The sequence below is a fragment of the Mustela lutreola genome, chromosome 2, assembly GCF_030435805.1.
Source record: "Mustela lutreola isolate mMusLut2 chromosome 2, mMusLut2.pri, whole genome shotgun sequence".
NCBI classification, from domain to species: Eukaryota; Metazoa; Chordata; class Mammalia; order Carnivora; family Mustelidae; genus Mustela; species Mustela lutreola.
The window spans coordinates 26,197,189-26,209,467 of NC_081291.1; the positions used below are offsets into that span (position 1 = coordinate 26,197,189).

At 37.7% G+C, this 12,279-nt stretch overlaps 1 protein-coding gene across 4 annotated transcripts in view; it reads right to left on the reverse strand.

Annotated features, from left to right (window-relative positions):
• Positions 1–12,279, reverse strand: part of DNAH12 (dynein axonemal heavy chain 12) — a 221,501-nt gene that overhangs the window by 108,818 nt on the left and 100,404 nt on the right. For all 4 annotated transcript variants that reach the window (XM_059161254.1, XM_059161256.1, XM_059161257.1 and 1 more), the window contains 4 exons: positions 11,648–11,836; positions 5,119–5,238; positions 2,199–2,387; positions 732–883 (listed from right to left, as the gene is read on the reverse strand). In XM_059161254.1, the coding sequence (XP_059017237.1) occupies positions 732–883; positions 2,199–2,387; positions 5,119–5,238; positions 11,648–11,836 (650 nt within the window). The remainder of the gene's footprint in view (positions 1–731; positions 884–2,198; positions 2,388–5,118; positions 5,239–11,647; positions 11,837–12,279) is intronic.

The window sequence follows — 12,279 nt, forward strand, 5'->3', positions numbered from 1 at the left end:
TAAGGTAGAATGCTTACCTATTTACCAATAAATAGGTAAGCAACTGCCTTTTAGTCTGCTGTTACTAATACAATAAATATAAGACACCAAAGTATGGCTGCTAGTTTTTGGTGTAGGCAATAGAAAATCTGGATTCTAGGTTTTCCACTAGTAACAGAGGTGACTATTGGCATGTCAATTAGTTCCTCAGGGTCTGTTATCTGAAAATGGGTGACCTCCAAGTTTACTTCAAAAAGTCCTATGATCTAGGGCGCCTGGGTGGCTCAGTGGGTTAAACATTTGACTCTTGGTTTTGGCTCAGGTCATGATCTCAGGTTTGTGAGATCGAGCCCCACATCAGGCTCTATGCTGCCTCCTTGGGATTCTCTCTCTCCCTCTGCTCCTTTCTCCCATTCTCTCCCTCTCTTAGAAAGAAAGAAAGAAAGAAAGAAAGAAAGAAAGAAAGAAAGAAAGAAATCATATGATGCTATTAGAAAGGCACTGTTATATTTAAAATGCATATCCATAACACAGTTTCTTTTTTTTTTTTTTAAAGATTTCATTTATTTATTTGACAGAGAGATCACAAGTAGGCAGAGAGGCAGGCAGAGAGAGAGGGAAGCAGACTCCCTGCTGGGCAGAGAGCCCGACGCGGGGCTCGATCCCAGGACCCTGAGATCATGACCCGAGCCGAAGGCAGAGGCTTCAACCCACTGAGCCACCCAGGTGCCCCATATAACACAGTTTCTTACTTTGCATAGGTAATACTCAAATCCATTAGAAATGTATATCTAATTGTGTCCATTGTAGGGACTATGATATCTTGAATCTTCACAAGTTTTTCTCCTAAATTAGTGCTTTTAATTAATTCATTCCAATGGAGCCAGCGACCTCGGTTTTTCAACTACAAGAGAACATAAGTTTTAAAATATAACAATGTACTTGATATCAGAAAGGCTCTCTAACATACTGATATCATATTTGCTTTTCAAAACCTTAGTTTATCATAATAAAATCTTGTAGTAACGATTCACCTAAAATAATGTATATAACATTTTGTAATCTTAAAGTAGATAAATAAGCACCCATGAATCCACCACCCAATTTAAGAAACAAAAAATTTTCTTTGGATTAATTATCCCTCTGCTTCAGTGTAATGGCTGACATCAAAGAATTCCGATTTCCTGGCAAATTGTACATGTATATGGTATGTGTCTGGATGGTGGTAGTTTTGCATGTTTCTTTAGTGATTCATATTCTTAATTTTTTAAGTTTTAGATTTCATTTCTGCCACATATGCACATATTTTAGAGTCAGAACTTTTAAAGAGGTTAAGAAAAACAGCAGTTTCCCACTCTCATTTTTCTCTTCACCAGCCACTATATTTTTACCTATTTAAGCTGGACATTTGGGGATTCATCCCCAACTCAAAGATAGGCTTATGTTATTGCCTCCTGATTTTTTGGTTTTAGAGATGATTTTATTGTCTTCCCACTGTGACTAATGAGGACGAAACTCTCTCTTTCTGGTCATATTTTTTTTTTTTTTTAAAGATTTTATTTATTTATTTGACAGAGAGAGATCACAATTAGGCAGAGAGGCAGGCAGAGAGAGAGGAGGAAGCAGGCTCCCTGCTGAGCAGAGAGCCCAATGTGGGACTCGATCCCAGGACCCTGAGATCATGACCCGAGCCGAAGGCAGCGGCTTAACCCACTGAGCCACCCAGGCGCCCATCTGGTCATATTTTTAAAATTCTGTATTAGCATGGTGTTGGGAAAGATTCCTACACTTGTAGTCAAGAGAGCTAGATTCAAAGTCCTGGTTCTGCTAACCCCTTGCCTTCCTAGGCTTGCCTCTTTATCTGTAAAGCCTGAGATTTAGAGTAAGTTGTACTTAAGGCTCTCTGCAGATCTTATGTCTCTGTGAAGTAAAATTTGCATGAATCAAATGATTATTCAGATGCCTGCAGTTTAAAAGAATCTTTTTGTGAATTTTTTAAAGTGGAGAAAATAGATTTAATTTAAGTCTATAATCTGTAGAACAGCCCTAAAGAAAGTTTATCTACATGGTCCATAAGTTAAAGGTGGAGAAACTAAAGAGAAGGGACAAAAACGCCAACCACAGAGATCAAAACATCACTAGGATGGGAACCCGGTTCTGCCTTTCGATCCAATACTTGGAGTTTTAGAACTTACCATAACAAACATTTTATATCATACCTCATACATGTAGTCATAAACCAGACCTTTTTCATCAAACTGGCACTCCCATTTACCCACAGAGTCAGGCACTGGGTCGTATCCGTCTCTTCCCTGTATGATTGACCGTAGGAAAGTATCAAAAACGAACCGACCATTTGTATCACAACTTGCTCCAATGGACCAAATCAAAGAAAACATAAAGCTAGCCTATTGGTTAAAAAAAAAAAAAGAAGAAGTTTAATTTAAACTAATTATTTAAAAGAAATTTTTAACAAATTAAAATTTAACATATTAAGGGGGCCTGGTTAACATATTTGGAAAAGGCCAGGTCTGCAAGTGAAATGGAGCACAGCTAAGTCACAGAATTATTTCTCTGGCATTATCTAGCTAAATATAAAATGCCCAGGGGCGCCTGGGTGGCTCAGTAGGTTGAAGCCTCTGCCTTCAGCTCAGGTCATGATCTCAGGGTCCTGGGATCGAGCCCCGCATCAGGCTCTCTGCTCAGCGGGGAACCTGCTTCCTCCTCTCTCTCTGCCTGCCTCTCTGCCTACCTGTAATATCTGTCTATCAAATAAATAAATAAAATCTTTAAAAAATATATATATATATAATGCCCATAGCAGGTCCCCTGGATGGCTCAGTTGGTCAGGCATCTGACTCTTGATCTTGGCTCAGGTCTTGATCTCAGGGTTGTGAGTTCAAGCCTCATGTTGGGCTCCATGCTGGGTGTGGAGTCTACTTAAAAATAAATAAATAGGGGTGCCTAGGGGCTCAGTGGGTTAAGCCTCTGCCTTCAGATCAGGTCATGGTCTCAGGGTCCTGGGATTGAGCCCCGCATCGGGCTCTCTGCTCAGTGGGGAGCCTGTTTCTCTCTCTCCACCTGTTTCTCACTCTGCCTGCCTCTCTGCCTGCTTGTGATCTCTCTCAAATAAATAAATAAAATCTTTTTAAAAAATGAATACATACATACATACATACATAACATGCCCGTATCAAATGATTTAGGAATTCTTCTTTAAGGAGTTTACCCTTGAATATATTCCCACCTGTCAAAATGATGTATGTACAAGAACATTCACTGCAGCACTGTCTGTGCAGCCAAAAATAAGAAGCAACTGTTTTCAATCGGGGTCTGTTTAATGAGATTATGTTGTGTATACTGGACTACATGGCAGCTGTTTAAACAAGTAACTCAGTAAGCATATGGATATGGAACAATCTCCAAGATATACTGCAAGAAAAGATGCAGATCGGTATGTGTAGTACGCTCATGTATAAAAATGTATTAAAGAAGAGAATGGATCAAATACCTCTAGCAGGCTACCTAAGGCACTGATAACAGTGGTTTCCTTGAGGGTGGCTATGGCATTGATATGGATAGAAAGCCTACTTTCAGCTTTTGAATTTTACTCTAGGTACATGCTTTATCCAGTTTAAAAAATCTTTCAAATGCACACACACACACACACACACACACATTATCATCAAATATATTTTTCTTTTTCTTTTTCTTTTTTTTTTTAAATAACTTCTTACCCAATGTGGGACTTCATTACCACGATGTGGGAATTCATGACCCTGAGATCAAGGGTCATATGCTCTACTGACTGAGCCTGCCAGGAGCCCCTCAAATATATTTTAAGAGGAAATTTTCAACCAATTATCAATTTATATTAGTCTTTAAAAGTAATTCTGAACCATTTAAAAATTTAAGGGAGGGGCGCCTGGGTGGCTCAGTGGGTTGGGCTGCTGCCTTCGGCTCAGGTCATGGTCTCAGGGTCCTGGGATCGAGTCCCGCATCAGGCTCCCTGCTGGGCAGAGAGCCTGCTTCCTCCTCTCTCTCTCTGCCTGCCTCTCTGCCTACTTGTGATCTCTCTCTGTCGAATAAATAAATAAAATCTTTAAAAAAAAAAATTTAAGGGAGTTTAGGCTTACCAATAGGATGAAACTATATATGGATAGAGATATAGACACAGATATAACATGAAGGTCATATATATAGGTCTATCTCTCTATATACAGATACAGATATAACATGAAGGTTATAAAAGTGAACTATTCCTAAAATGCTTTTATTTTACAAATAGGTAACACAGATAGGTATGGAACAATATTAAAAACTAGTTCTGTGACAGGCAGTTCCAAACTTTGGGAGAAGAAGGAATATAAATAAACTATGCTTCAAACATGTCTGTTCAATTTCTTCTAATAATGGTGAAAAGCAAGGAGGAAAGGTGGTGATGATCAGCAGGGAACCCTGGAATGTGAGATCTGAGGTAGAGGACTTTTTGTGGTGACAAGGTGAAGGGGAAGCACTGGGAGGGCACCACTATCACCACAGAGTAGAAGATAAGGTAGACTCAGTAAAGAAGATGAAGGTATTTCTGAATAAGGTGGCAAATAGGAAAGAAACACAGACCAGGGAAGAGAACCAAACACTCTTTCCTCTGGCTCCCTTAGAGTCCTGTTCTGTTGTCTTCTCTGACCTCTAGACATTAGCTACCTGAAGCCCTGACTCCCCATCTAGCAATGTGCTCTATGAACTCTGCTGGCAATGCTCCACCCAGCTGGTTGGATGCCTGTTTCTGGTCTCTTACAGCCAGATTTTAGCAGCCAACATCTTGACTTAAACTTAAGACAAAATCAATTCACCTAAAGTTGTTAATGGATTAATACTAAGACACCTTATTGTTTATCAAATTATGATCTTTCATAAATAAGAAAACTATTTGGGTTCATTTGCATATATTTTACTTTCTTTAAAATTTTTTTAAGTCCAGGTTAGAATACCAGGTTAGGGCTACTTCAATGCCTTCAGCTATTCTTTTGGTGCTCACCAAAAAACAGCTCTGGATCTTATGTCTTCTTCAATGCAATGATCACTTCCAGAGGCAAATTTTATTCTGCAAATAAAAGTCACATTAAGTATGAAACCTACCATAATCCAAACACGAATATGCTTGCTTGTAGGATCATTTTCCAGGACATTACAGAGTAATACTTCGAACAGGCGTGTGAGAGATACAACTGCATTGCTATCGCTTGTAGGAATCAGTTCCTGCAAAGTGAAAAGAGTAAGATATTTACTTTCATCTTCTTTGGAGAACAAAAAAAAAAAACAACAAATATTTCATTAAAAATGACAAGTGTGGGTGAGGATGTGGAGAAAAGGGAACACCTGTGCACTGCTGGTGGGAATACAAACAGTGTAACCAGTCTGGAAAACAGTACGGAGGCTCTTGGAAAAAATTGAAAATAGGAGTCCCATGTGATCCAGTAATTTTGCTTCTGGGTATTTACCCAAAGAAAATTAAAACACAAATTCAAAAAGATATAAGCACCTGTACATTGCAGCATTATTCACAATAGACAAGCTATGCAAGCAACCCAAGTGCCCATCGATAGATGAATGAAGAAGTATGGTATATATACAATGGAATGTTATTCAGCCTTAAAAAAAAGAAAGATCTTGCCATTATCAACAACTTGGATGGACCTACAGGGTATTATGCTAAGTAAAATAAGTCAGACAGAAAATGAAGTTAATGGAATGAATTTGTATTTTGGAATCCTAATTCTGGTAGAAGATGTAGACTAGACTAGAACAGCTCTATTATGTTGATTCAGGTGGGAGATTACAAAGGTCAGAACTGAGGCTATCATAAGAGGAAGGAGGGGTGGTCAGAGGAACCTGAGTGGAGAGAAGAAGAGAGGACAGAAAGAAGTTAGCAAGGAGGGAAAAGTCAATAGATGCTGAGGACTAACTAGTTGTGAAAAATATGGGAATAAATTATGGGAAGAAAATCCATCACTCATCAGAAAGATGGTTTTAAAAAAAAGAAAGATGGAGCCTACCTTCTATTATTTGCAACACATAGTATTAGAGTCTTAAAATGAAAAAATTTAAAAATGACTTTATATTTTCTCTCTGAAGACATTGTACAAAATTTTCATGAAGTGGAATTCATTTTCTCCTATGTGAATATTTTTCCAATCTCTAAAATAATATTTCTGGGTGAAAAAAATCTGCTGAATAGCCCTTTTCCCTTACCAATATACTTATACATAAGTATACTTATATCAATATACTTATACATAAGTGACTAATGTGTGTGAATGTGTGTGTGTACATGTGAGGGGTTTGAAAGGTGGTCCTCAAAAAGAGAGGCCCATGTCATATCCCAGGAACTCATGAACATGATCCTATTTGGAAAAGGGGTCTTGGAAGATGTAGTTAAGGATCTCAAGATGAGGAGATCATTCTGAAATATCTGACCCTAAATCCTTTTGGGAATCACACAGTGAAGAGACAGAGCAGAGGCCAGGTGAGCTTGAAGGAAGACATGGGAATTAACACAGACAGTAGGCAAGGAATGCCAAGAGGCCAAAGCTGGGAGATGTAGGAAAAGATTCCCCCTTAGAGCTTTCAGAGGAACCTTGGCTCTGCCAACATCTTGATTTCAGACTTGTAGCCTCAGGACTATGACAGAATAAATTTCTGTTGCTTCAAATCACCAGGTTTGTGGTAATTTGTTATAAAAGTCCTAAGTAACTAATATATCAAGTTTTCTCCTAAACTACTAAGAATACATGTCAATTTTAAAAGCCACATATTTAAAATACTTTTAAGATATGGAAAATGATTGGGAATTTTAAAGCTTTAGTTACCATAGTTTTATCCAAAGAGTTCAACAGGCACTCATTTTACCCTGGGTTTATTCAGGTATAACTTAAGCAATAGAAAACCAAAGGTGAATATGACCGTAATGGTGGTGGGTAAATCACTTTTAATTCTGCTATAAAAGTTAAAAACTAAAAGTATTTTTTTAAGATTTTATTTATTTATTTGTCAGACAGAGATCACAAGCCGGCAGACAAGCAGGCAGAGAGAGGAGGGAAAGCAGGCTCTCTGCTGAGCGGAGAGCCTGATGTGGGGCTCGATCCCAGGACTCTGGGATCATGGCCTGAGCCGAAGTCAGAGGCTTAACCCTCTGAGCCACCCAGGCGCCCCTAAAAGCTAAAAGTATTAAAACTACTATAAATTATGTTAATGGATACATGATCCAAATCAATGTTACTGTGACATCAATAGCATATGACGTGGAGGGGAACGAGGTAAAAGTGGAGATTTCTGGCATACAAATGAAGTTATTAGCTTAAAATAGACTGTTATAACTCTAAGATACTTTACGTAAGCCCCTTAGTAACCACTAAGAAAATACCTACAGAAATCACACAAAAGAATCAAAACTTATCAATACAAAAACAAAATAATGAAACACAAAAGAAGGCATCAAGAGAGAAAAGGACCAAAAAAAAAAAAAAAAAAAAAAAAGACAAACAGAAAACAGTTAACAAAGTTGCAATAGTAAATCCTTCCTTATCAAAATTACTTTAAATGTGAGCATCTTAAATTCCCCAATAAAAAGAGCAGCTGAATAGCTGAATAGATGGAAAACCAAGATTCAATTGTATGCTGTCTAGAAGTAACAATAGGCTGAAAGTGAAAGGATAGAAAAAGAGCCTGATAGATTGAAGTAGTAATCAAAAACTTCCCAGAGAAAAGTCCAGATGACCTCAGAGCTGAATTCTACCAAACATTCAAAGAATTAATACCAATTCTTCTTAAACTCTTCCAAAAACCATGGGCACCTGGGTGGCTCAGTGGGTTAACTGTCTGCCTTCAGCTCAGATCATAATCCTGCAGTCCCAGAATTGAGTCCTACACTGGGCTCTCTGCTCACCCTGCTCATTCTCTCGCAGTCTCTCTCTCTCAAATAAATAAAAATTAGAAAAAAAAAAAAAAACTCGTCCAAAAAATAGAAGTGGAGGAAATACTTCTAAGCCCATTTTTCAGGCTAGAATCACCCTCATACCAAAACCAGATAAAGACATCACAAAAACAGAAAATTATAAGTCAATATCTCTGAGGCATATAGAAGCAAAAATCCTCAGTAAAATACTAGCAAACTGAATTCAATTCACCAAAAAGATTATATACCATAGGGCACCTGGGTGGCTCAGTGGGTTAAGCCGCTGCCTTCGGCTCAGGTCATGATCTCGGGGTCCTGGGATCGAGTCCTACATTGGGCTCTCTGCTCAGCAGGGAGCCTGCATCCCTCTCTCTCTCTCTCTCTCTGCCTGCCTCTCTGTCTACTTGTGATTTCTCTCTGTCAAATAAATAAATAAAATCTTTAAAAAAAAAAAAAGATTATATACCATAACCAAGTGGGATTTATCCCTGGGATACAAGGGATATGCAAATTAATCAATGTGTTATACACATTAACAAAATGAAAGACAAAAATCACATGATCATCTCAATAAATTCAGGAAAAGTATTTAACAAAGTTCAACCACCATTTGTGATAAAAACAAAAAACAAAAAAACAAAAAACAAACAAACAAAAAAACCTCTCAACAAGAGTTGCCTGGATGGCTCAATTGATTAATTGTCTGCCTTCAGCTCAGTTCATGATCCCAGGGTCTTTGGATCTAGTCAAATTGGCCTCCTTGCTCAGTCAGGAGTCTGCCTCTCCCTCTGCCTGCCACTTCTCCTGCTTATGCACTCTCTGACAAATAAAATCGAAAAAAAAAAAAAAAAAACCTCAACAAAATAGATATAAAGGGAAATCTATGCAATAAAATAAAGGACATTTATGAAAAGCCCACAACTAAAATCATAATCCATGGGGTAAAACTGAAAGCTCTTCCTCTAAGATTTGGTATGAGGCAAGGATGCATACTCTTACCACTTCTTTTCAGCAAGAAGTACTAAGTAGAGCAATCAGAAAAGAAATAAAAGGCAACCAAATCAAAAAAGAAGTAAAATGATTTCTATTTGCAGATGACATGATCCTATATGTAGAAATCCCTAAAGATTTCATGCAAAAAATAAATAAATACCTTTTAAAAACAAACCAACTCAGTAAATTTACAGAGTACAAAACCAACATACAGAGGGTGCCTGGGTGGCTCAGTTGGTTAAGCTTCTGCCCTTGCCTCAGGTCATGATCCCAACCAAGATACTGGGATCGAGTCCCACATCAGGCTCCCTTCTCAGGAAGAAGCCTGCTTCTCCCTCTCCCACTCCCTTTGCTTGTGTTCCCTCTCTCACTGTCTCCCTCCCCATCAAATAAGTAAGTAAAACCTTAAAAAAAATACAAAAGTCAACTGCATTTGTTTACACCAACAATGATCTATCTGAAGAGGGAATCAAGAAAACAATCCCATTTATGATTGCATCAAAAAGAATAAAATACTTAGGCATAAACTTAACCAAGAACATGAAAGACCTGTATATTAAAAACTATAAAACATTATTGAAAGAAATTGAACACACAAATAAACGGAAAAACATCCTGTGTTTACAGATTGGAAAAATTAACATTGTTAAAATGCCCATAGTACCCAAAGTGATCTACAAATTCAATGCAATCCCTATCGAAATTCCAATGGCATTTTTTTCAAAAATAAAAATCTAAAATTTGTGTGGAACCACAAAAGACTCCGAATAGCCAAAATAATCTTATGAACAGAATTGAAAGTATCACATGTCCTGGTTTGAAATTACATTACAAAACTCCAGTAATAAAAACAGTATGTTACTGGCATAAAAATAGACATAAAAACCAATGGAACAGAATAAAAAATCCAAAATAAATCCAAGCATATAAAGTCAACTGATCTTCAACAAGAACAAGAATACACAACAGGTGGCAGGGGGTGCACCTGGGTGGCTGAGTCACTGGAGTGTCCGACTCTCGGTTTTGATCTCATAATTCATGATATCAAGCCCTGTGAGGGGCTGCACGAGCAGCAAGGAGGCTGCTGAAGCTACACTCTCTCTCTCCCTTGCCGCTCCCCCTTTCATGCACACATTCTCTCTCTGAATAAATAAAGCTTTAAAAAAAGTACACAATGAGAAAAAGACGGTCTCTTCAATAAATAGTATTGGGAAAATTGGATAGATACATGTAAAAGAATGTAACTGGACTCTTATTTTACTTCATACACCAAAATCAACTCAAAACGGGTTCAAGACTTAAATGTAAAATCTGAAACCATAAAAATCCCTGAAGAAAACGTGGGGGAAAAGCTCCTAAACATCGACCTTGGTAATGATTTTTTTGGATAGGACAAAAACTCAGACAACAAAAGCAAAAATAAAGTGGGACTATATCAAACTAAAAGTTCCTACACAGCAAGGGAAATGATCAACAGAATGAAAAGGCAGCCTATAAATTGAGGGAAAATATGTGCAAACCACATATCTCATAAGGGTTAATATTCAAAATATACAAAGAACTCACATAATTTAATAGCCAAAAAAAACAAACTATCGAATTTAAAAATTTGCAAAGGACCTAACCAGACACTTTTTCTAGAGAAGACATACAAGGGGCTAATAGGTGTATAAGAAGGCATTCAAAATCATTAATCAGAGAAATGCAAATCAAAACCAAATATCACTTCACACCTGTTAGGAAGATTATAAAGAAGAAAGGTGACAAATCTTGGTGAGGATGTGGGCCAAAGAGAACCCTTGTGCGCTGTTGGTGGGAAAGTAAACTGGTACAGCCACTGTGGAAGATCTTCAAAAAGACTAATGATAGAACTACTTAGTGATCCAGCAATCCCTCCTCAGGACATAAAATCAGTACCTCAAAGATATATCTACACGCCCATGCATTATTCCCAATTACCAAGATATGGGCACAAACTGTTGATGGACAAATGGATAAAGAAATTGTTCTATAAATACCTATAATGGAATGTTATTCAGACTTAAAAATAAAAGAGAGATCCTGTTATTTGTAACAACATGGATGAACTTTAAGACATTATGATAAGTGAAAAAAGTCAGATACAGAAAGGAAAAAATTGCATGATGTCACTTATATGCAGAATCTGAAAGTTGAAAGCATAGAACCAGAGTAAAATGGTGATTACAAGGTTTGGTAGGGAGCGGGTAAAGGGAAGACACCAGGTGAAGGGCACAAAGTTGTACTTATATTTAAAATTATAAATTATAAAATATATTTTATATATTATATATCATGCTATAAATAATATATAAATAAAATATAAAAGTATAAATTATCAAATATTAAAAATTTAAGAATGAAACCTAGTTATGTTTGTACCAGAGTACAAACATAACTAAGGGGATCTGAATAAGATCAGTTGGTAGTATCAATGTCAGTATCCTTGTTGTGATATAATACAGCCTTGCAAAATGTTACCATCAGGAGAAATTGGGTTAAATTGTGCATGGGATCTATTATTCTTAAAATTGCATGTGAATTACTGATTGTCACAATAAATATCCCATTTTAAAAAGTGTATACCAAATGTCTAAGGGGAAACTGATTTTAGTTATTCATCCTACTATTGTGACTTTAGACTTATGTCAAGTTGAATGGAAACTAAAGAAACCCGAACAGGTCAGAGAATTACAGTGTTACCTTGCAGTTTCTCCTACGAAGCTTTAAAGCTGGCTTTATCAACCAGTCAAAAAGTCCTTTCAGGAGAGCCTGATGATCTGGTTCCTGCAGAGGTCCTTTCAGGGAATTCAACCACGAGGACACAAGTGGTTCCCATCCCAACTGCGACGGTTCCAAATAAATCATGCCACAGCGGCTTACGGTGGCTGGCTAGAGAAAAAAGACGTTTTCTTTTTCTAGTGTTGCTCTTGTGCCACTGGCCCTTATCAATTACTTCCTTGAACGACCTATGCGGCCTTTCATGATCCAGCTCCTGTCGTCCTCTACAGCCTCACATACATTAGACGACATGTTTGCAGTTACAGTTCCTCAGACACATCATGACTTCAGGTCCTTACATGTCATCTTGTCATGATTTGGAAGGCCCAGCCCCAACTAGAGAAGTGTTACCCCTCAAAACCAGATCAAACACTCAGACATTTTCCATGGTCGTCCTCTACCCATTCCCCTCCTGGACACTCACCTGCTCCATATTCTTACTTACGTGTGGCCATATAGTGGGATTATTTATTAGCATGCTTCTTAGCCTCCTTAAATACACTGCGTCTTGTTCATCTTAGTATTCCTGGGGCCTAACTGGTCTTCTGAGGCAT